At 46.3% G+C, this 24188-nt stretch overlaps 1 protein-coding gene across 2 annotated transcripts in view; it reads right to left on the bottom strand.

Moving 5' to 3' along the window:
- Nucleotides 1-2560: 2560 nt before the first annotated feature.
- LHFPL5 (LHFPL tetraspan subfamily member 5) overlaps nt 2561-24188 on the bottom strand; it is a 26149-nt gene continuing 4521 nt past the window's right edge. For both annotated transcript variants that reach the window (XM_058733700.1, XM_058733699.1), the window contains exons 2-5: nt 20688-21235; nt 14094-14330; nt 8333-8361; nt 2561-4575 (exon numbers count right to left, since the gene is read on the bottom strand). In XM_058733700.1, the coding sequence (XP_058589683.1) occupies nt 8351-8361; nt 14094-14330; nt 20688-21099 (660 nt within the window). In that variant the 5' untranslated portion in view covers nt 21100-21235 and the 3' untranslated portion in view covers nt 2561-4575; nt 8333-8350. The remainder of the gene's footprint in view (nt 4576-8332; nt 8362-14093; nt 14331-20687; nt 21236-24188) is intronic.

Genomic DNA, 24188 nt, shown 5'->3' with positions numbered 1-24188 from the left:
ACAAACAGATCATGACCTAAGCCAGTCGGACACTCCACCGACTAAGCCACCCAGGCGTCCCCACACTCATTTTATTCCTGATGCCCAGTTTGAGTGCCAAAAAAAACAGGAGTGTCTTGTTTTAATTTGCAGATTGGATGACTAGTGAAGTCAGAAACTTGTTTCATGGGTTTTTGGCCATTTTTATTTGGTTATCTACCTCCATTACCCAGCTCTATGTTGGTGTGGTTCCCTATTTGATTATGTGGTAAGGATTTGTTATATACTAAAGATGATGCATTTTTATCATTTTCCATCACATACTTTTCCAATTTTTTATTTGCCTTTCATTGTTATGTTTGTTAACGTTACTCAATAGAAAGTCCTTCCCCACCCCTGAACTACATAAACTGTCCTAGTTAATTTAATTACATCATGCTGAAGACCTGTGTAGTGTGTTCATATTGTAGTGTTGCCCAGAAGAGAATGTAACATGTTTAAAAAACAACCTAAACGAATTAAACCAGAATTCATCAAACCAACGTGTTGGTTTACTGGACTGACCAGTCTAGGCAGTCTCACTAGGCCTTGTGTCAAATGTATGGGCCTAGAGCTCAGAGGGTTTTGGAAAACTTCATTGCTGTTGTCCTAGGAGAGCTTGTTGCAATCTCAAAAGAACCAGCAAACGGAGATGGAGTTAAACCATCCCCCTCCCCGGACCCCTGCTTTTCACTCTTCATTTGCCCTGAGTGTCCACAGGGGAACCATTTAGCTGCCCCAGAGCAGGCCCAGGTTACAAGACTATTACTGCCCATTCTTTTATTTGTGAAACCTGTGGAATCTGACAGTCTGCCCTTCTGAGGAAAGGGATTTGCTGTTGGATGACTGTCTCATAGAAAATGGATGATTTATTGATAATAGAATCAGAATTACATTTACTCCAGAAATCAGGCCTAATGACACCAAAGAAGCTTGAATAGTCAGTTCTTTGTGTTTTGCCCGCCAATGTGGTGCCTTTGCAGTTGGCACGGTGTTAGTATCTTAACATCGCTTGCATAGTCTTCAGTATATGAGGATTAAATATATAAAGTTGTATATATTACGTGAAGATAGTATGTGAACCCTGAGACCTACTGAGGAGGAGGTTTGTCTCTGTCACTAAAGTCCTGTTTTTAAAAGTTGGAATTTAAAAACTACACGCATGATGTGCGTTTGTCTTTATGTCTTTGCACAAATGCCAGTCCACACCAAGTCCTTGTGATATCAAATATCCCTGTTAAAAAGCCAGAAGACTGAAGATGATGTTAAGTGTTTAGAAGTTTTAACGAAGTAAGCAAGTTTACGTTAGTGTGTAGTTGTGTTGTTGACCATACCATTCAAGGGAGGAGGCTTTTTTATCATAATCTTGTCCTTAATGCAGATGTAGTTTTTGCCCATTTTAATACAATAACAACTGGCAGAACTTGACCGTGTTCCAGAAGTGCACCGGCTGCCTGCATTTGAGCTATGCTCCTAGAAGCTGTGCCTTTAAGACGTTGCATTGATTGCTTTGGATTTACTGAATACAGAGGAGAGGACCATCGGTGTTAGAAATTAGTGAACACTAGGGGCTCCTGGGTGGCTTAGGGGTTAAGTGGCTGACTTCAGGTCAGGTCATGATCTCACGGTTCTTCTTCGTGGGCGCCGCATCAGGCTCTGTGCTGACAGCTCAGAGCCTACAGCCTGCTTGGGATTCTGTGTCTCCCTCTGTGCCCCTCCCCTGCTCATGCTCTCTCTCTGTCTCAAAAATGAATAAAATGTTAACAAAAAATTTAATAAATTAGTGGGCCCTACTATAAATCCTCTTGAGGTTCAATAACAAAGAGGGGTGAGTTTAGAGGGTCAGAGCCCTTGTTTGATCTTCAGCAACTTATTTCAAAACAAATACGTATCCATCAGCATGTAAGGTTACTGGACTCTAACCTTTGTTTCAATAAACCATTCTGGGAAGTGCCCATTGCAGCAGAAAATAATAACTTCAACTTTTAAAAAGACTCCAGTGATTCCCACACGGATATGAACACATTTTTGTAATCCCCTCACCTTGAATGTGGGCTGGACTTAGTGACTGTTTTAACAGATCAAGGCAAAACTGACAGATGTTACTTCTACGATTGGGTTACAAAGGGCTGTGCCTGCTGTCTTCTCTGCCCCCCTCTCTCGTTCTGTCTTGGAACTCTTTCTGGGGAAGCAAGCCGCCATGTGAGTAGCAGTATGGGGAGGCCCACAGTCTGCATCCTGCAGACAACCACTGAGTCTGGAGGCAGATCCCGATAGCTTATTGCAGCCCTGTGAGAAACCTTGAGACAGACATCCCTAACCCACAAAAACGGAAATGTTTTAAGCCACTGAGTTCTGTGGTAATGTGCTCTGCATACAGATGTAAGACAAAGCATTTAAGATATCCATCCGGTTAGCATCTCAGATCTAAGTGACTAGCCCTCTCTTGACCATATCGGCCCAGGCCTAGTCCCTGGTGAAGTTTGGGCATCACAACCATCCTTACGCCCCAGCCCAAGGCAGAGGCAAGTGAGAAGGCAACTTGGTTAGACAGGTGCTGATTTTATTGATTTTCTATGTACTTTCAAAGGTGAGATTCAAGGTGCCCTTAGAAGTTTAAGTAAAGGTAAAGCCACTTGAGCTGATAAGCAGTTACTAGCTTTCAACCAAAATCATTACTGTGATTGGAGAGGTTGAATTCTGAGTTTCTCTGAAGATCAAGCAAAAGGTGAAATGCTGGCTGACTCCTAAACAGATTTGCAGATCCTTCCCCAGGACTGGTCATTAGTAAACAGACTCCTGCTTTGGTGAAACGTGCTGTTCTGGCAAGAGCAAGGTGCAGGCTATTGGCAGATGCTCAAGTTCCCCAGAAGCTTCTGTGGCCCACCATGGTTGCCATTGTAGTGAGAAATTTTGAGAAGGTAGACTTAGAAATGTTTCTTTTCATATGAAAAGTAAAATTATGAGAAATAAATGGATGTAAAGTAGAAAAGGCACTAAGCTACAAAAATTGTCAAATTCTGTTGTTCATCAAGTTTGCATAAATGCCTGACTGAAATAATTTTATCAACACAAGAAAATATGAATGGGATTTTTTTTTTTTTTTTAAGTAGGCTTCACGTGTAGTACCCAACACGGGACTTGAACTCACAACCCTGAGATCAAGGCCTGAGCCAAGAGTCAGATGCTTACCCAACTGAGCCACTAAGGCACCTCTGAATATGATTGTTCTTAAGTCTCACTCCAATAGTTCCCATTACCAACAACAGGACGATGCTGGGGTGCTCATTCCAAATCCATCTGAACTGTAGAAGAAACCTCACTGGGTAGGTTGTCAGGGCATTGGTTAAAAAGCATGCCCTACAGGGGCGCCTGGCTGGCTCAGTTGGTAGAGCACGGGACTCTGGCCAAAGTCATGAGTTCAAACCCCATGTTGGAAGGCAGAGTTCACTTTTAAAAAAAAAAAAAAAATGCCCTTACAGCCCAGGAATGAGAAACTTTACCGTTGTCAGTGACTGCTCCTTGATCAAGTAACAGGATCCATTACAGATTCGTTCTGTTTACCTCCCCTCCTCTACCAGCAGCTACATTTTCTCTTTACTAAGTAAATGCGCAAGACCGGGAAAAACTACCTACCTCTCAGGATTATCCACTGCAGATAATCAGCAAGCCCTGTTTCTAGGTACCATCTCCAGGCAGGGAATAGCCTAAAGAACCTGTCTTCATCTTTGCTACAAGGAGGTATTCCCTAAATCAAGCTCCCCTCTGGAGGCTGGCAGAAGATTTACCATTGAGTGCCAAATCCAAAGTCGTTTTGTTTTGTTCTTACAAGAAATGTGATCTATTACTAAAACAAATTACTTGGACACAAGTAACAAATTTCTTAAGCTGGGGGCCAGTCCTGATTGGGTCGGAGTGGGCACTATTGAGGGAACGTAATGGAGTTTACTCTCCTAAGTTTTTAGATCCTATGTTCACCCAGTCTTTATAGGACTTCCTGATAGATCTGGGTTCTGGTGGCCCCTCCATTCCTTACCCACCTCTGATCATCAATAAGAAAACAGTTAAGAAAGGAGAAGCAAAGGACCCCCTAAGCCCCAACCTGAAATGATCTGGCATGACAACCGCCTCTCCCTCAGCTGCCCTTTGAGAGCTGGGTGGCAGTGTCTGCTGTGCCTGCAAACGAATGTATCCTCAGGCTCTCGAGACTCAGACCTGGGAAGCCCTGAGACGTGGACTCAGCCCTCTCATTTTACAGAGGAGAGGCCTCCAGGGAGTAACGTGATCGCCGGTATGAAGGGGATACGATGAGAACTGGGGCCCCGTCAGGAGAGTACCGCCCATGTCTCTCTGAATATCTTTAATGTGGGTCACTGTAGTTCTGCTCCTCCTGAAAGTGTTCTGCATACGGTAGGAGGTCTTGTCTCAGGAGAGTGTCAGGTTCGAATCCTATAGTGAAAGGCTTCAGGGTATCAGACCTATAGTGGCCAGGAACAGGGAAGCGTGGACGGAACAAGTTTCTATCGCTGAAGAATTCGATTCCTTAATTTTCCATTGTCAGGGAAATAGATGACCTGTGGTATTAAAAAAAAAAAAATCGCAAGAGTATAAAATTTGACACTTTTTAGAAAGCCAAGCAAAACCAAATTCCCCATGTATGTGCCCTATGTCCCCCGGAAGCTTACATTTTGATTCAGCCCTACCCAGACAGGCAAATTTCATTAGTGTATAAAATAATAGTCAATGTGCATCAAATAAAAACTCAGGTCTCTTAAATAAATAAAGTATCATTTTTAAAAAGCAATCTTGGGCAAGAACAAAGCTAGAAGCATGATATCATGGCTCCCTGATTTCAACCTATATTACAAAACTTAAAACGGTATGGTATTGGCATAAAAGCAGACACACAGATCAGCGGAACAGAGTAGACGGCCCAGAAATGAACCTATGCTGTGGCCAATTTATGACAAGTCATGAATATACAATGGGGAAAGGACAGTCTTTTCACTAAATGGTACCGGGAAACTGGCCCACTGCCTTACACCATACACAAAAGTTAAATCAAAATGGGTTAAAGACTTTAATATCAGACCTGAAACCATAAAGCCGCTAGAAGAAACCACAGGCGGTAAGCTCCTTGACATAGATCGTGGCAACGATTTTTTGAATTTAACACCAAAAGCGAAAAAAAAAAAAAAAAAACCACGTGGGACTACACAAAAAGCTCTGCACAGCAAAGGAAACCATCAACCAATAAAAAAGCAGCCTGCTGAATGGGAGGAGACATTTGCAAATCATATATCCAAAATATATCAAGAACTCCTAGAAATCAATAGCAAGAAAACAATCTAAAAATGAGAAAGAAAAAAATGAATAAATATAAATAAATACATAAAAAATGAGCAAAGGATCTGTATAGACATTTTCCAAAAGAAAACATACAGATGGCCAACAGGCACATAGAAAGATGCTCAACATCATTAACTCTCAGGGAAATGCAAATCAAAACCACAATATCACCTCACACCTTTTAGAAAGGCTACTATCAAAACGACAAACAAAAAGTGTTGGCAAGGTTATGGAGAAAAGAGAACATCTGTGCACTGTTGATGGGATTATGAGTTGGTGCAGCCACTAAGAAAAACAGTATGGAGGTTCCTCAAAAGATTAGAAATGGAGCTGCCGTATGGTCCAGCAATTCCATTTGGGGGTATTTATCCAAAGAAAAACATACTGATTCAAAAAGATGTACGCATTCCCATGTTCATGGCAGCGCCATTTACAGCCTAACTGTCCATCAGTGGACACTTAAAACTTGTGCTATGGAGGGATGCCTGGGGGACTCAGTCGATTGAGGACCCAGCTCTTGACTACAGCTCAGGTCATGATCCCAGGGTTATAGGATTGAGCCCCGCATCAGGCTCCACACTGAGCGTGGAGGCTACTTAAGATTCCCTGTCTCTGTCTCTCTCTCTCTCTCTCTGCCCCTCTCCCTCGCTTGCATGCTCTCTCACTCTCTCTAAAATAAAATTTAAAAAAACTTTTTTTTAACTGTGCTATAGAGGCTCCTGGGTGGCTCAGTTGGTTAAGCATCATCAGACTCCTGGTCATGATCTCACAGTTTCGTGGGTTCCAGTCCCGTGCTGGGCTCCGCACTGAATGTGTGGTGCTTGCTTGGGATTCTCTCTCTCTGCCCCTCCCCGACTTGTGCTGTCTCTGTCTCTCAAAATATATAAACTTAAAAAAAATTGTGCTATATATCCATATTGGAATGTTATTCAGCCAAAAAAAAAATGCAATTTTGCCATTTGTGACAACATGAATGGACCTCCAGGGCATTATGCTAAGTGAAATAAGTCAGAAAAAGACAAATACTGCCTATAATCTCTGTGGAATCTTGAAAGGTAAAAAACAGAAAACAGGTGCCTGGGTGCCTCAGCTGGTTAAGCATCCAACTCTTAATTTGGGGTCAGGTCGTGATCTCACTGTTCATGAGTTCAAGCCCCACTTCTGGCTCTGCACTGACAATGCAGAGCCTGCTTGGAATTCTCTCTCTCTCTCTCTCTCTCTCTCTCAAAAATAAATAAATAAACATTAAAAACAATGACAAGCTCATAGATACGGAGGGATAGGAGAAATGGGTGAAAAGACATAGAGGTGTGGTTACCTTTGATTCAGCAATTCTACTCCAGAATTTATCAACAGAAGCAACACGTTCTTATCTGTGAGAACAATCCTCGATGGCTAATAACCAAGGTCTTGTTTAGCCATTAAAGAGTACACCGGGGCTATGGAGTTTGTGGCTTTAAAAAACTTATAATAATGAACATTGAAAAAAAAAATGAGAAAATGTTTACACTCTAACAGTTTGCTATTCAAAGTGTAGCCATTGCGTGAAGCAGGTTAGGAACAGTGTCTATGGCCCCTGAATCAGAATTTCCATTTTAAGAAGATTCCCAGGTAGGTTGTATGCATATTAGAGTTTGAGAATCACCTAATGGGGGGGCGGGGGTGGGGGCGGGCAGTGTTTATTATTATTGAAAAAAGTATATCTATGTGGGCAAGGACTGGAAGGTACTTTGCAGAAATTAAAATCGTTTCAATGGAGATAACCCCAGGGCACCTGGGTGGCTCAGTCGGTTAAGCAGCCGACTTTGGCTCAGGTCATGATCTTGCACTCCCTGATTTCGAGCCCCGCGTCGGGCTCTGTGCTGACAGCTCAGAGCCTGGAGCCTGCTCCGGATTCTGTGTCTCCCCCTCTCTCTGTCCCTCCCATGCTCATGCTCTGTCTCTCTCTGTCTCTCAAAAATAAATAAACGTTTAAAAAAAGTTTCTTTTTAATGGAGATAACCCCTTCTACCCACACGAAGGGCCTAGCCTGCTGTAGGTCCTCAATAAATGGCAGCTATTTGGAAGGTGATACTATGATGGGCTTTTATATTTTTTTAATGTGTTCCTTAATATTCTTGTTAAATCACATTTTGGAAACCTGAAAGGCAATAAGGAAATTGATATGTTGTGCTTCCTTTTCAACCAGACATTAAAATCAGTTAAAGTCATATTTTTCTTTTTGTGTTGGCTATCAGGAAGCATAAGGAAGGTAGTATTTCTATTAGCCTAGCTTTCTAGAATATTTGTTTTCCTCTCTGTGACTTTTTTTTTTTTTAATTAGGTTTTCTATTTTTCTTTTTTTTTTTTTTTTTTTTTTTTTTTTTTTTTTTTTTTTAATTTTTTTTTCAACGTTTTTTATTTATTTTTGGGACAGAGAGAGACAGAGCATGAACAGGGGAGGGGCAGAGAGAGAGGGAGACACAGAATCGGAAACAGGCTCCAGGCTCCGAGCCATCAGCCCAGAGCCTGACGCGGGGCTCGAACTCACGGACCGCGAGATCGTGACCTGGCTGAAGTCGGACGCTTAACCGACTGCGCCACCCAGGCGCCCCAGGTTTTCTATTTTTCTTACAGATCACTTAAAGTCTTTCTGAAAATAAGGGCCCCATTTACAAGAATGACTTCTAAGCAGTCTGTTCTTGTTTGCCAGGCTCCACAGAAAGATGAGTTTATGAAACCACCTGGCTGTTTGACATTATTTCTTCCTGTTCTTTTTCCACTTCTCAAGTAAGAGGTAAAACAAGGGGGTCTCAGATGCCAGCTAGCTCCTGCGGGAGTCACTGCTCCTCCCCCCAGGCCCTAAGCCAGCCCCTACACCCGGCCCCACGGGCCATTCCGCCTGATGAGTCTGTAAGGAAACGGAGGCCAAGGAGGCCACAGCCCTTCCCCAAGGCAGGCAGACCACCCAACGGTGGGATTACTCACCAGCACGCCAGCTGCTTCAGACTTCCTCTGCAATGAAAAAGAGAGCGTTATGTGTATACACCCGGGCCTCGTTTGCAGGATAATTCCCTGCACACAACTCCCTCGCCAAACCAGATCAGATTTCTTCACTCTCAAGAAGGCTCGCATTGTTGTTGTTCCTAACGTGTACCAGCTTGTAACTGCATTTTGCATGTGGTGTCCCTTATCAGACGGTAAGGTCCAGTCAGACCGCTTCCCTCACTGCTGTCCCCTCCAGTGTCTGGAGGTGTCAGTGGGCACCTGGAGCCCAGGAGCTGTTAGTGGTCGGGCAGGTGATTACGTAAGAAGTAGAGATACCGGAAGGACAGAACGAGGAGAGAACTAACATTTGTTAATCGCCTGTATAACATGTAGGCTTTGTTAGTGATTTACCCACTACCTAATCCTTCACACAGTCTTTTGTTTTTTTTGAGATACAATTCACTAACACGAAATCTACTCAACTCAAAGCGTACTCAACTCAAAGATTGGTGGGTTCCAGGATAATCACTGGGCTGTGCAGCCATCACCGCTGTTAGGACACCCGGGTGGCTCAATTGGCTAAGCGTCCAACTTCGGCTCAGGTCATGATCTCGAAGTTCGTGAGTTCAAGCCCCGCATCAGGCCCTGCGCCAACAGTACAGAGCCTGCTTGGGAGTCTCTCTCTCTCTCTCTCTCTCCTGCCCCTCCCACACTTGTGCGCTCACACGCGCACCCTCTCTCTAAAAATTTATTTTTAATAAATAAGCTTTGGAAATAAATAAAAATAAATAAAATTTTAAAAATAAATGAAAATAAACTTTAAAAATAAATAAATAAGTGGGATCATACAATACATGGCCTTTTGTGTATGGCTCCTTTCACTTGCAACGTCTTCAAGGTTCATCCACTTGGTAGCAATTATCAGTACTTCTTACAGCTGAATTAATATTCCACTGTGTAGATTTACACATATTATTTATCCAGGTCATCAGCTGACTCACATTTGGTTGGTTTCCACTTCCTGGCTTTCGTGCCGCTATGAAGGTTTATATCCAAGTTTTTGTGCAAACATGTTTGCAGTTTTCTTGCCTACGTATCTAGGAATAAATGTGTGAGTCACAGAGCACCTCTCTCTATGTTTAACCATTTGAGGAACTGCCGTCCTGTTTTCTATAGCAATAGCGCAATTTTACCTTTTCACGAGCCGGGTATGAGAGTTCCTTTCTCCACGTGCTCACCAACACCTGTTACTGTTCATCTTTTTTTTTTTTTTTAATTTTTAATGTTTTATTTATTCTTGAGGGAGAGAGAGACAGAGCATGAGCAGGGACAGGGCAGAGAGAGAGGGAGACACAGAATCTGAAGCAGGCTCCAAGCTCTGAGCCATCAGCCCAGAGCCCAACGTAGGGCTCGAACTCATGAACCATGAGATCATGACCTGAGCCGAAGTTGGATGCTCAACTGACTGAGCCACCCAGGCGCCCCTGTTCATCTTTTTTATCAGCCATCCTAGTGGGATGTGAAGTAAAAGTTCATTGTGGTTTTAATTTGCATTTACCTAATGACTAGTGATGTCAACTGTCTTGCCAATTTGGATATCTTCTTTGGAGAAACGTCTATTCAAATCCTTTGCCCACTTTAAAAATGGGGTTCTTCGTAGTTTTATTTGTCAAGTTGTAGGAGTCCTTATTATATTCTGGATATTAGAATTATGATTTGCAAATACATTCTCCCATTCTGTGGGTTGTCTTTTCTTCACTTTCTTGTTGGTGTCCCTTGACACACCAAAGCTTTCATTTTTTATGAAATCCAATTTATACGTATTTTTTCCTTTGGTCGCTTGTGTATTAGGTGTCACGTCTAAGAAACCACCACCTAAACCAAGGTCACAAGGATTTATACCTATGTTTTCTTCTAAGAGTTTTATAATGTTACATCTTACATTTAGGTCTTTGATCCATTTTCAGTTTTTAAATATCATGTGAGGTGGGCAGTCCAACTTCATTCTTTTTTTTTTTTAATGTTTATTTATTTTTGAGAGAGAGACAGACAGAGTGAGAGCAGGGGAGAGGCAGAGAGAGAGAGAGGGAGACAGAATTTGAAGAAGGCTCCAGGCTCCAAGTTGTCAGCACAGAGCCTAATCTGGGGCTCGAACCCATGAACTGTGAGATCATGACCTGAGCTAAAACCAGACACTTAACCAACTGGGCCACCCAAGATGCCCCCGACTTCATTCTTTTGCGTGTAGATGTCTGGTTGTTCTAGCGCCATTTACTGAAAAGACTATTCTTTCCCTCCATTGAATGGTCTTGGCATCTCTGTTGACAATCAGTTTGCCATTTATGTTTGGGTTCATTTCTGGACTCTTAATTTTATTCCATTGACCTGTATGTCGATCCTCATGCCAGGACCACACCATCCTGATTACTGTAGCTTTGTAGTAAGTTTTGAAATCACGGCATGTGTGTCCTCCACCTTGTGTTCTTCTTCATGATTGTTTTGGCTCTTCTGGGTCCCTTGCGTTTCCATACAAATTTGAGGATCAGCTTACCAAGTTTTGCAAAAAGCCAGCTGGGATTTTGATAAGGATTGCACTGAATCTGTAGATCAGTTTGGGGAGCATTGCCATTGTAATATGAAGTGTTCTCATCCGTGAATGTGGATGCTCCCATTGATTTAGCCCTTTAATTTCTTTCAACAACGGTTTTTAATTTTCATGTACAAACCTCACACTTCTTTTGTTAAATTTTTTTCTACATATTTTATTTATTTAAAAAAAAAATTTTTTTTTAACGTTTATTTATTTTTGAGACAGAGAGAGACAGAGCATGAACAGGGGAGGGTCAGAGAGAGGAAGACACAGAATCCGAAACAGGCTCCAGGCTCTGAGCTGTCAGCACAGAGCCTGATGCGGGGCTCGAACTCACGGACCGCGAGATCATGACCTGAGCCGAAGTTGGCCGCTTAACCGACTGAGCCACCCAGGTGTGCCCCTACATATTTTATTTTTTGATGCTATTATAAGTGACATTGCTTTCTGACAAGTCATTTTCAGATTGTTCACTGCTGTGTGTACGAATGTGATAGATTTTTGTATATTGTTTATATCCTGCAGCCTCGCTAATGTTGCATGTTACCTTTCATGGTTTTTTAGTGGATTCTTTAGCACGTTCCATATGCAAAATCATGTCATCTGCTAGTAGAGATCGTTGTACTTTGTCCTCTCCAAACTGGATTTCTTTTCCTTCTTTTTCTTGCCTAACTACCCTGGCTATAACCTCCAGTATGCTCTTCAACTGCAGTGCCAACGGCAGACATCCTTGTCTTGTGCCTGAGCACGATCTTTTGAAGTAGGTAATTTTTTCAACCGAGGAGAAACCTGCCACCTCACCCTGTAAAAATGGGGCTCGGATGAGGAAACGCTCAGCGAAGTTGAGTAATGTCTGCAGTCACAGCTGGTTAACAACAGAGCCCCAGTTTTAAAACCAGGTCTGACTCCAAAGCCCACACTCATTCTCCTCTGCCTCCTTAACCCTTAACGAGCGGATCAGCAACCACGTACTCATGCAAGCCTTCACTTCTGTCATCGTTTCCTTCATGTCACACAATAATAGAGGTGGCAGAGCAGGAGTTAGTGTCCTGCTTTTTCGTGGGAAGCACCTTGAGGAAAGCGACTTGGAGGAACTGGGACTCAAATTCTGCCTTCCAGGGCACCTGGGTGGCTCAGTCGCTTAAGTATCTGACTTCGGCTCTGGTTCTGATCTCGCGGTTTGTGAGTTCGAGCCCCGCGTCGGGCTCTGTGCTGACGGCTCGGAGCCTGGAGCCCGCTTCGGATTCTGTGTCTCCCTCTCTCTCTGCCCCTCCCCCACTCATGCTCTGTCTCTCTGTCTCTCTCAAAACTAAATAAGCATTTAAAAAAAATTTTTTTTTAATTCTGCTTTCCTGACCCAATTTTGTGCTTTGACAGCAGCGATAGCTACTTCACTAAGTAGTTAGATGTATTCAGAAAGGTTATGTGGGTGTTTCCTAACAGGTTATAAACAAGAAGGATAAATTGAATCCTGCATGATAGTGAGGGAACTAAAATATGGAGAGAAAAGAATCTGAAAAGATTGAAACAGGTGCATGGGGCACGAAAGAAGAGGGACAAGGAAAGAGAGGAAAGCCAACCGACATTTTGATCAGTAGATAAAGGGTCAAAGAGACAAACCCATCTCTCCACAGGGAAGCGCTGTAAAGGGAACTCCGCACCGCGCACGTAACATTTCTTTCCAGCTAAAAGAATCCCTGGTGAAAAGGAAAGAATGCAAATGAGGACTACAAAAATGTCCTCTGCAGTGTTTCCAGATTTAAGGTTGGCCCCGCCTGGGGGCTAAAAGCTGAACAAAATGCCTCCGGCGGCGGCCCCTGCTGCAGCCTCCCTTGGAAAAACCTCCATCGCTGGAGAAAGTGCCGGTTGTGCAGACAGATCCTGCTGGACCCCCCCACCTCCAACCCGTCCCCCCAGGGCTGCTGTGCAGATTAAACAAAGATGGCCCCCCGGGAACAAACCTTACATCACTCCTGCACATGGCAAAGCCTCAGTACATACTAGTCCCATTTCCCTTCCCCTCACGGGGTTTTCAAGGCACCCAGACCTTAAGTGTTCCCAGAACCTAGGAACTATCGGCCCCCTCCTTCAACAGAAAGACACCTCTCTCTCCTCTCCTCCTTGCTCCAGCTCATTCTAGCAATTTGGTTTTCAGCTTTCATCCTATAACTTAGGCGTGCGAGTCTTCCACTGCCAGAGGAGGATGAGACGTCTAATGACTTCCTTATGGAGCAGTGGGCCCTGGGCTGAGCCAGAGTCCGGTCATTTTTGCCACCACCCTTCTGTGTAGCCCTGGGGCAGGGGCGGGGGGGGGGGGGGTCTCCCTTCCGGGCTGCAAGTTCCTCATCAAGTTCCTCATCTGGGAAGCGTCCTTGGTTCCCCGGGGGCAAAGGAGTTTGCCTCCCCCTTCTAGTTCAGGTCAATGGGGCGAAGACTGTGGGGAGAGTGGGCAATTTTGGATTCACAAGCATGTGAGACAGGCCTTGCCCTATGACTAGGAGATAAAATTTATGCCCTGAAAGAGAAACGGGAGCAGAAAGTACCGTAAGAGGAAGAAAGGTCAGTTGGGAAGGAGTCAGAAAAGGCTAAAGCGTCCGTCTGGGCTTCGGGTCTCCTACAACTGACTCATGACTCAGGGGTAGGATTTGGGCAGAAGGAAATTGAAACAGGATGGCATACAGAGAACCCCAAGGTTATTCTAACTCAAGGGACCGCCCACCGTATGCATTCCAGGAGCTGTCACATCTGTCCCCTCACCTACCTTTCTCCTCCTGCCCCAACAACGCAGCCCCTCTCCTGACTGGCCGCTCCTCTCTCCACCAAGCAGACTCCCGGTGAACTTGAGGACCCAGCCCCAGCACCGCCTTCTCTAGGAGGCCGTACCTCGCCCCCCCAGGCTGGATCAGGGTTCTCTCCCCTGGAGACCCTGACAGAAGTCAGGGGCGGGGGAGGCACGAGGACACCCTTCTATCACAGACAGCTTCTGCCCCACAGGTCTCTCTCACTGCCTCATCAGCCGCCAGCTTACAACCCCCCACTGGCTTTTGGCCTCTGGAACAAGGCCTGTGTCCAGTTGGTCTTGGTGTCCGTCCCCAACCCCGGGCCAGGGACCAGTCCTCTGGTAACCGGCTGAGCGGAAGCCCCACCTCCCCGGGGGAGGGCAGGTTACCTTTTCCATCGGCCTTGTAGTCATCGGGGAGGAGCTTGTCCTGCCGGTAGCCCAGCACGAAGGCCAGGAAGGAGAGGATGAGGGCGTCTCCGATGCTGAGGATGGCCAGCATGAAGGCCCAGCGGATAGTGCACTGACCCAGCGTGTACTTGCCCGTCTGCTCCCCACACATGCGTCGCACCTCACTTGAGTCCCAGCCATCCGGGTAGACCAGGCAGCCGATCATGAGGCCTGTGGCTGAGGGGGTGGGAGGGGGTGAAGATGGTGTCAGGCTGGCTGTGCTCAGTCTGCTACCGCCCCCCCCCCCCCCCCCCCGCACTGTTGCCACCTTGTCACTCCCCCCTCCTCCTTGAGAGGGCGGGCAGCTCCTACCATGGTTCTTGTAGAGCACAGGGGAGAAAATGGAGGATCCAAGAGTTAAAGTGACTTGCCCTTGGTGGGGAAAGAGGCAGAAAGTGGAGCTCCTCCTCCCGGGGAAGGTTCTGCCATGGCACCAGGTGATCCTACCAGGCCCTCAGCCGTGCCCCTCACTTTGGACTTGACGAGGCACTGGCTACTCTGGCTTCAAACCCCTCCAAAATCTGGTCCCGACCCAGAGAACTCGTCACTCCTAAGACATATATTTGTTCGTGCTCCGATATCTCTGAAATAGTAAGAAAGCTTCAGGCCGTGGTTTGATTACAAGTATTTTTTTCTTTTGGAGACACCTGGGTGGCTCAGTTAAGTGTCTGACTTCCGCTCAGGCCATGATCTCCTGGTTAGTGAGTTCGAGCCCTGCATCAGGCTCTGTGCTGACAGGGCAGAGCCTGCTTAGAATTCTCTGTCTCCCTCTCTCTCTGTCCCTCCCCCACTCGCTCTCCCTCTCTCTCTCTCTTTCAAAATAAATAAATAAACTTTTTTTAAAAAAGGAGTATTTTTCCTTTTTACACACATAGAATCATGGTATGTCCCACAACTTGGGAATCTTAGATTTAATGAAAACACAAAGTTTTCCAGCCCCATCTCTGGCTGCTTCCCTCATGAACCTTTCATTCATGCAAATAGGTCTCTCCCTCCTAACTCAGTGCATAACACTGCAGTTGTCCATACTTCCCTAAGTTTGAGAATCCCCTGGAATATTTGTTTAAAATGCTGATTCCCAGGCTAGGGGTGGGCTCAGGAATCCCTGGGGGGGGGTTAAAATTTTTTTTAATGTTTACTTTTGAGAGACAGAGAGACAGTGTGAGTGGGGGAGGGGCAGAGAGGGAGACACAGAATCCAAAGCAGACTCCAGGCTCCAAGCTGTCAGCCCAGAGCCCGACATGGGGCTCGAACTCACAAGCTGTGAGATCATGACCTGAGCCGAAGTCGGCCGCCCAACTGACTGAGCCACCCAGGTGCCCCGGGAATCCCTGTTTTGAAAATCATTCTTTCAGGTAATTCTCTCACTAGGAAAAGCGGGAAACACTAGAACGGGCTGCCTGGATTTCAAGCCCAGCTCTTTCCTAACTAGCTGTGTGACTCAGAGCAAGCTACTTAAGCTTTTTTTTTGGCCTCAGTTTTCTCGTCTATACAGTGGGAATATGAGTAGGCCCTACCTGTTTGGATTGCAGTGAGGTGCAAATGAGTTAATATTGGAAAAGTGCCTAGCACATACTTAGTGCTTCACGAGTGTTAGCTACAATTATCCCATCCTGTGCTTTCACTAACTTAGTATTTACAGGCAAAAATTTCATTTTCCCTCCTTCTCCTCACTTCCCTGCCCTCCCACCAAGGACCACCCCACCTTAGCTGCACAGATATGTGACACGATCCTGGGATGTGACCAAGGCCAACCCCAAGCACAACCGCCATGCAGGCAGGGGGTTCCTTCCATTCTCTGTGCCACCTTCTGAGCCCTCACCCTCCTTCCACAGGCCCAGAGGCTCTTCAGTTCCGAGGCTGTGCCCTACCCAGGAGCACCTCAGGGAAACACCTCACAGGACCCAGTTACCTACCTTGGGCTCCGTTTGCGCTTGCAAGGAAAGTCAACAGATCAAACAAACGCACAGTAAAGTATAAAGATCAGGATCCCCCCTCCCCGCCTAAATGCATCAACTCGCCTTTGATTTTACATGGGACAAGCTAATTCATATGAGCGTATAGGTCTTTTAGGTCCAAAATACTTCGTGTACCCTTTTCCTCTTGATCCTGACAACAGTTCTGTGAAGTAGGCCATGTCTTAATATCCCATTTTACAGATTAGAAAACTGAGGTCTCAGAGAAACCAAGTGAGTTGCCCAGGGCAGAGTCAACACCTGAACACATGCTCCTGGCTTTTTTTTTTTTTCCCTCAAAGTTAATTCCCTAAACTATCAGACTGACATCGCTCCAAAGAGCTGAATGTATTTAGTGCTGACATTTCAGACTTTGTGACAAAATGAGAAGTGTTTCAGGAAGGTACTTAGCACAGGGGAGGGGGAACTTTCCCAGAGCTCTTCGGTAAAACCTATGGCCTTCCCCAGTTGGTGTAAGACCAGAGTTTTGGTCCCAACCGTGGCCCCTACCTTAACCGGGGCGGAGGAGTGGAATGGGTCAATGTGGAAAGGAGCTGCCCTTCTGGACTTTCCATTCTCCCCATCTCCTCCCCTTGGCCCCCTTCTCCTTCTGTAGCATCTCTGGAAAATAGCCCAGGGCCTCCAACCTGGAAACAGGTTGTTACAATGGGTGCCATGACCCTCTGTGAGCACCTGACCCATCCACCTGGGCACAGTGGGGGGCAACTCAATTTGTTATGTCTCAGGACTCTCAGCAGAGGCCAGCATGGTATCCTCAGGCAAGTTTACTTACCCTTTCTGACTTCCATTCTCTCATCTGTAAAATTAGGATAATACTACCTGACTCATGGCGGAGTTACGAAGATTAAGTGTGATCATGTCTAGAAAACGCTCACTGTAGGGACACCTGGGTGGCTCAGCTTGGTGGAGCATCTGACTCTTGATTTCAGCTCAGGTCATGATCTCATGGTTCGTGAGTTCGAGCCCCGAGTCAGGCTCTGTGCTGACAGTGTGGAGCCTGCGTGGGATTCTCTGTCTCCCTCTCTGCCCCTCCTCTGCTTGCACTGTCTCTCTCTCAAAAATAAATAAATAAACATTTAAACCAGGAAGAAAGAAAGAAAAAAAGAAAGAGAGAGAGAGAGAGAAAGAAAGAAAGAAAATGCTTACTGCAGTGTCTGGTACATGGTAACCAGCCAATTAAAGTCACTTGTTGCTATTATTATTGGCATTGAAGTCAGATGGAAGCAACCTCAGGGGATGTGAATGTCATTAGAGCTGTTCACAAACATTTCAGGTACATAGCGGTGTTAGATTTCCTTGCTCCCCTCTTTTCAAGTTGGGCAAGGCCATAAGACTTCCCTTAGACAACAAAATAGGAGCGGGAATGTGTGGGGTTGCGGGCCACAGCATGTAACTTCTGGGGAGACGCCTTCCAGAGCTCCCTTTCCCTCTGCAATGATGACAGCCAGATGACAGCCGGTGCTCCATCAGCCCGGGTTCCAGAAGAGAAGGGTGAAAGCAGAGCCCCCAGCTGATCCTCAGTGAGCTTGTGCCACCGGCAAAGAATAAATCTTTGTTTTAAGTCACTAAGATTTGGGAGTTTTTTTGTCACCCCCCCCCCGACTGTTTTTGTGTTTTTCATATTTGCCGAGCGCCTCCTATGTGTCAAGAACCGTACAAGGTGTTTTACATGCATTATACATCCCATCCTCACAAGAACCTTGTGATGGGAGGTGCTGTTGCTACACCCTACAGATGAGGTTATCAAGACTCAGAGAGACAAGCAACTTGCTCTACCTGTGTTTCTAGGAGCTGGAACCACACACAACTTATACCTGGGATCCAGAAGCTCAATTAACATTGTTAAACTACAGCCCCCCACTGGCCCAGGCACCAATCCTCTTTCCTTTGTCCTGCTCCCTTCCCTGGCCTCAGGCTTCTTGGCAAGGTTAAACTAATTGGTTTAGGCATCTTCAAATGGACCCGTCTCCCAGCTGCTGACTGCAAAGCAGACCCCCTCTTAATCCCTCCCTTTGGCTCATCTTCCATTCCCCTGCACCAAAGAATGGAACATGACACCACTTTTGCTCTTCCCAATGTAAATGTTTCATGGGATGGCATCTGGCCACCTCTGCTATCAATGTCTCCAGCTCCATGACCCGGCAGGGTCTAACTCAAATGGCCTGGTGACGTCTCCCCCACGTAGTCCCTCCCAAGCACTGCCTGTTCAGCACATGGCACCTGCTGCAGGAGGTTGTGGGAGGGGGCAGTGTGGAGAATGAGAGGAATGGTTGTGTTTCCAGCATCCCATAGCTCTGATATGGAGGACCAGCTGGTAAGCATGCCAGGGTCCATTCTACTCCTCTTTGTCCCAGAACTGCTACAACTGCATTTCTCCTCCTTCTCCCCACCGCCCACCAAGATTTACCTCAGCCCTGTCCCAACCTCTCACTCATGATACAGAGAGACCAGAGAGGGAGATGGTGGGTGGATTGCAGACGCAGCTCTGGAGCCAAGTGAGTAGCCTGAGTACAAAATTTGGAATCAAAGGTTCTGTCCACCACTACCTGTGCTAAAAGTCAAGTTACCCATTAGGAGCCTTATCTATAAGGCTCTTATTCCTCTTATCAATAAGAGGAATGCCCACCTCACTAGGTAGGGATGGGCTCCTCCAGAGGGTAGATGTGAAAGTGCTTTGTAAGTCATTATACTTATGTAAATGTGTGGCTCAATAAAAGTGAGTTTGGAATACATCTTGTTTCTTGGAACCTGCTGCCTTAATTCTCCTTGGTCCTTAGTTGCCAGTTGATCTGTTACAGGTTTGGCCAAGTCTTTTCCCAGATTCCTCATCTTTGGGGGGGGGGGGGAGGAGGGTACCTATAGCTCTCTGAGGTCCCCTGACAGAGACCTGACAGAGTCAGGTCTTAAACTCTGACAGAGTCTTAAATCTATGTGTTTAGTTGTCTGGGATTCTGATCCCCGCTCCATTCCCCCTGTTATGGATAATACTACTTCTCATTCTAACCAACGATATCAAGATGGTTTGCTCTCTAGTCTGAAGTCCCCACACTGCCCCTGGACATTTCCCTAGAATGGGCAGTCTGTGCGTGGTCCTTGGGATGGGAGGGGACCAAGGGCTGAAGGACAAGGCCTTAGGCCATGTCTTCCTGAGCTTTAGAGGAAAACAGGAGCAGCTGGCCCAAGGACCGAGAGGCCTGCCTGGGCCAGGAGCAGGAAAAAGGGGCAGGAAAGGCCTGCTTTGGGGCACCATAAGTAGCCACCTACCCCGCATAGTTTTTTGTTTGTTTAATTTTTTTTTAGTTTATTTATTTATTTTGAGAGAGACAGAGACAGCAGGGGAGGGACAGAGAAAGAGGAAGAGAGAGAATCCCAAGCAGGCTCCGCACTGTCAGTGCAGAGCCCAGTGTGGGATTTGAACCCACAAACCGTGAGATCACGAGTGGAAACCAAGAGTCGAAGGTTTAACCGACTGAGCCACCCAGGTGCCCCACCCCTCCATAGTTTTAAAAGACCCTAGCCATCTGGGATGCCTGGGTGGCTCAGTCAGTTAAGCCTCAAACTTCGGCTCAGGTCATGATCTTGTAGTTCGTGGGTTCAAGCCCTGAATAGGGCTGACTGCTGTCAGCACAGAGCCCACTTTGGAGCCTCTGTTCCCCCCCCTTCCTGACTCTTCCCCTGCTCATGCTCTCTCTCAACAATAAATAAACATTAAAAATAATAATAAAAGACCCTAGCCACCACCACCACTCCCCCCATGACAAAATATCACTCCCGTTTGCTGCCTCAAGTACAGAAACCTATAACTAGGGAACAAAGACTTTCACTCCACCATGAAAGAGAGAACTTCAATGCAAGTTTCTATGGGAAAGGTCACAGCATAACACTCCAAATAAACAACTGACTTTAGAATCTCCCTGCAAGCAATTTTGGGTGAGAGGGGAAGAGTGAGGGCAGGGATCTGGGGATCCATAAAGAGAAAGAACAAACGCCCAGAAGTGGGAGATGGAGACATCTAGGATGTGCCTGACATTTTGCCCTGGGCTGGATCCTATTTCCACATGGCTGACAATGGAAGCTTCCTTCTTTTTCCTCCTCAGAGCAACAACAACCTCTGATGTGGTGGCCTGGGAGTCAGGACACCTTCTATCAACTAGCTGTGTGCTCCTGGGCAAGTCACTCCCCTTCTCAGGACCTCAGTTCCCATCAGTAAGATGAGGAGGTTGAACAATTTGATCTCAACGATCCTTTTGGTCTCAACCATTCTAAAGTTCTCTACTCCTCAGAAGCTTCTACAGAGCATTGAGTAGGGCTGGGCTAAAGGAGAACAGCTGAGGGGAGCCTGGTGGACTCGGTCGGTGGAGCATGTGACTCTTGATCTCGGGGTTGTAGGTTCAAGCCCCATGTAGAGATTGCTTTAAAAAATTAAATCTTCAAGAAAAAAAAAAAATAAAGAGGAACAGCTGGGAAGAAGACCAAGAGCCTCCAGAGGGCGGAATGGTGCAGCGTCCCCTGTGGCGGGGGGTGGGCCCCCACTTGCCCTCCCATTAACCCTGCTCACCTGCAGCCAGCTGCATCCATGCACAGATCTTGTAGACAGTGGCCGTGTTGCAGACGAAGAAGAGGCTAAAGCAGATGATGGAGCCAATGATGAGGAACATGGCCAAGGCCACAAAAAACATGGCAGTCTTGAAAGCTCTAGAGGGAATGGAGGAGAAGTCCAGCGGGCCACCCTTGCAGATGAGCTCAGAGGACAGCACGTTGCCCACACAGTAGGAGAAAAGGCCAAAGTAGCCTGCCTGGGGTGTGTTAACGCTGTCACCAATCCAGTAGGGCTGGATAAAGAGGGCCATAACAAGCACCGAAAAACAGATGGTGAGTGTGCCCCACATCACACCCACAGCCCTCGAGTTGCGCACATAGTTGGTGTGGTAGATCTTGGCTGCCTCCTGGGCGGGCAGCAACTTCACCATGGTGAGGCAGTAGGCCCTCACCTGGGGTCTTGTGGGCTGTAAGCTAGTGGCTTCGCAGACAGAAAAGCCTAGAAGTCAGTCACTCCTCGGATGGGTTTGGGAACGAGGCTGAGGTCAGGACACAAGGTGAGGGTCCCTCCAAGGTAGAAGAGAGAGGATTTATAAGACCAGGACGACAACCTTGGTTTCTTCCGAGGAAGATTGTCCAGATGCCTTTGTCCACTCTAGCCAGGCTGTCTCCAGTCTCCTGCCTCCTCTCAAGCCTCCCAGGGCCTCGGGCCTGCTGGCGCCGCCCTGCCCCTCCCCCCTTTCCAGCTCAGAGCTTCATAGAGCTCCGCCTCTTCGCCGCGGCCCGGCCCCTCCTTCCTCCCTCCTCGGAGAGCGCTGCTTCAGCACCGCGGCCAGCGCCTCGGGACTCCGGTCGGAGGAGGGTGGGAAAGAGATGACGGCCCGGGGAGGAGTGGGGAGCTCCTGGCCCGCCCACCGCTCAGTTTCTCAGGGAACTGAGACCCCTCTTCACCCTCCTGAGTTGGGGGGTTGGGGGGGGTGACAAAAATTGAGAGGGTGACAGCTGCAGCTGTCACATTCCTCCCGCTCAACTCCTGCCGCAGAACCAAAACCTCTCCTTGAACACTGTTCCCCCATCCCATCCAACCCCGCCCTGGCTCCCTAGTCGCCCTCTCAGAAATCCCAATACAGGGGAGTCCAGCAAAACCTTTTCTGATTGTGTCTTCCGGTCACTGGTTTCTAGTCCATATTGTTTCTCTTCAATCAACAATTTCTAAGAACCTACTATGTGCTAAGCCCCATGTTGGAGGGTATCTTCCCTAGGCAAAACCACAGAGATAAAAGAGGGTCCCTGCCCTCAAAGACAGTGAGGCATTTACGTATATGTATATCCGTAGATATATTTGCAATGCAGACTGATAGTGCTATATTAAAAAACTACAAAGCACAGCAAAGGACAATACTTGTGAGGCCTCCCAGACTTTAACATATGTTTTTTTTTTTTATGTTTATTTATTTTTGAGAGAGAAAGAAAGAGACAGAGCGTGAGCGGGGGAGAAGCAGAGAGAGAGGAAGACACAGAATTCCAAGCAGGCTCCGGGCTCTGAGCTGTCAGCACAAAGCCCGACCTGGGGCTGGAACTCACAGACCACAAGATCATGACTTGAGCTGAAGTCCCACGCTTAACTGACTGAGCCACCCAGGTATCCGTTACCAAATGGTTTTGTTCAATACAATATCTTTCTCCTGTTTATATGTTTTTGCTGCATATTTCTTTTTCCCCCTTCTTTTTCAAAATATGTATTTCTCATGACTGTTTAGGTAAATACATGTTTGGTGTAGGGATCTAGCAAATTCAGGAAAGCTACATAAAAGGATATAAATCACTCATAACCCCAACATTGGAAGCTAAGGGGAGTCAAGATTATCTTAAAAACATGGACTTTGGGGTTGCCTGGGTGGCTCAGTCAGGTAAATGTCTGTCGCTTGATTTCAGCTCAGGTCATGATCTCACCATTCATGAGCTTGTCTTCATGCTGAGTGTGGAACCTGCTTGGAATTCTGTCTCTCCCTCTCTCTCTGCCCCTCCCTTGTTCATGCTCCTTCCCTCCCTCTCTCTTTCTCAAAATAAATAAATAAACATTTTTTTTAAAAAAACACATGGACTTTGGCTTTAGACACATCTGTATTGAGTTAGCCACTTACTAGCTATATGACTATCTGTGGATTTAACCTCCCCAAGCCTCAGTTTCTTCATCTATAAAATGGGGAGAGGGAGCCTGAGTGGCTCATTTGGTTAAGAGTCAGACGCTTGATCTCAGCTCAGGTCTTGATCTCAGGGTCACGGGTTCAAGCCCCACACTGGGCGTAGAGCCTGCTTTTAAAAAGTATGGGGAGAATAGTTCCTATCACCTAAGGGTTAGGTAAAATAATACAGGTAAACTGTTTGGCACAGGGCCTCACATATAAAAGTACTCAAAAGGTTTATCATTATTATTACCTCTGTTAACATTTTGACACATTTCCCTCCTTCTGCATATACTGCTTTATACAATTGGACAATTTAGTATCCAATTTTTTTCACATAGCATTACACCATTAATATTTTCTCATATTACTATTTTTTTTCAAAAACATGATTTTAATGCGTATATATTGATTCAGAGTATGTAATCATTTAATTGTTTGAGCATTTCCCCTTTTTAGGGTATTTTAGCAGTTTCCAGTTTTTCACTACTAAAAAAAACCAAAACCCTGTCTTTCCCCTCACCCCCCGCCCAAACCCTGTCTTGAACATACTTGTGCCACTGCCTACATTTCCTCTTTCTCTTCAATCTCTTTGGTTTTGTGACCAGTCTTCCCATCAGACTGGAAGGTCATTGAGGGCACAGCCTATGTGTCCACCATCAGACCGGCCGTTTCCCTAGAGACAGACTGTATCTTCTCCCACTCAGAGAAGTCTCTAGGCTGGTGAACCACCTCTGTTTGGCCTGCCCAGCACAACTTCCCCTGCCTCTGAGAACAGACTCTCCTGCTTCCTGAGGATCTGGTGAGACAATCACAGGGCATACAGACTCCAGAGACAAGGATGAGTGGGTGACCCAAACTAGGCCATCAGTCTCTCCCTGGAGAATCTGAATTGGTAGTAGACTGACAAAAGGAAAAAAAAAAAAAAAAGCTATTGCTTTATCAGGCCTTGGAAACATCCCTAAGAAACAATCCATGAGTTGCTGCTACTGGGAACTTCAGACACACCCTGATTCCCACTCTGCCTAGACAGTTGCCCTGCTCCTTCTTCAGCTCTGTGACCCACCCGATATCCTTCTATTTCCTTCTTTTTTTATTTCATTAGCCAGAGTACGCTTGGGCCATGGCACCAAAGAGCCCTAACTGATCCAAACATTGGCACCAGAAAGAGGGCTTCGGGCAAAACGCTCTGAGATTCCTGTTTATGTTCCATGGTACACAGAGGAGAAATAGCTAATAAAATTGTCACCCGTGAACACCAGAGATCATGTGCCCTCTGAGGGACAAGTTCTGGGAGCCAAGTGGTTTTGGTCAAAACAGATTTATTTAAAAAA

This window comes from Neofelis nebulosa, chromosome 6 (genome assembly GCF_028018385.1).
Source record: "Neofelis nebulosa isolate mNeoNeb1 chromosome 6, mNeoNeb1.pri, whole genome shotgun sequence".
Classification (NCBI taxonomy): domain Eukaryota; kingdom Metazoa; phylum Chordata; class Mammalia; order Carnivora; family Felidae; genus Neofelis; species Neofelis nebulosa.
Note: the sequence above shows the minus strand (reverse complement) of the source record. Positions and strands in the feature narration are given on the sequence as shown.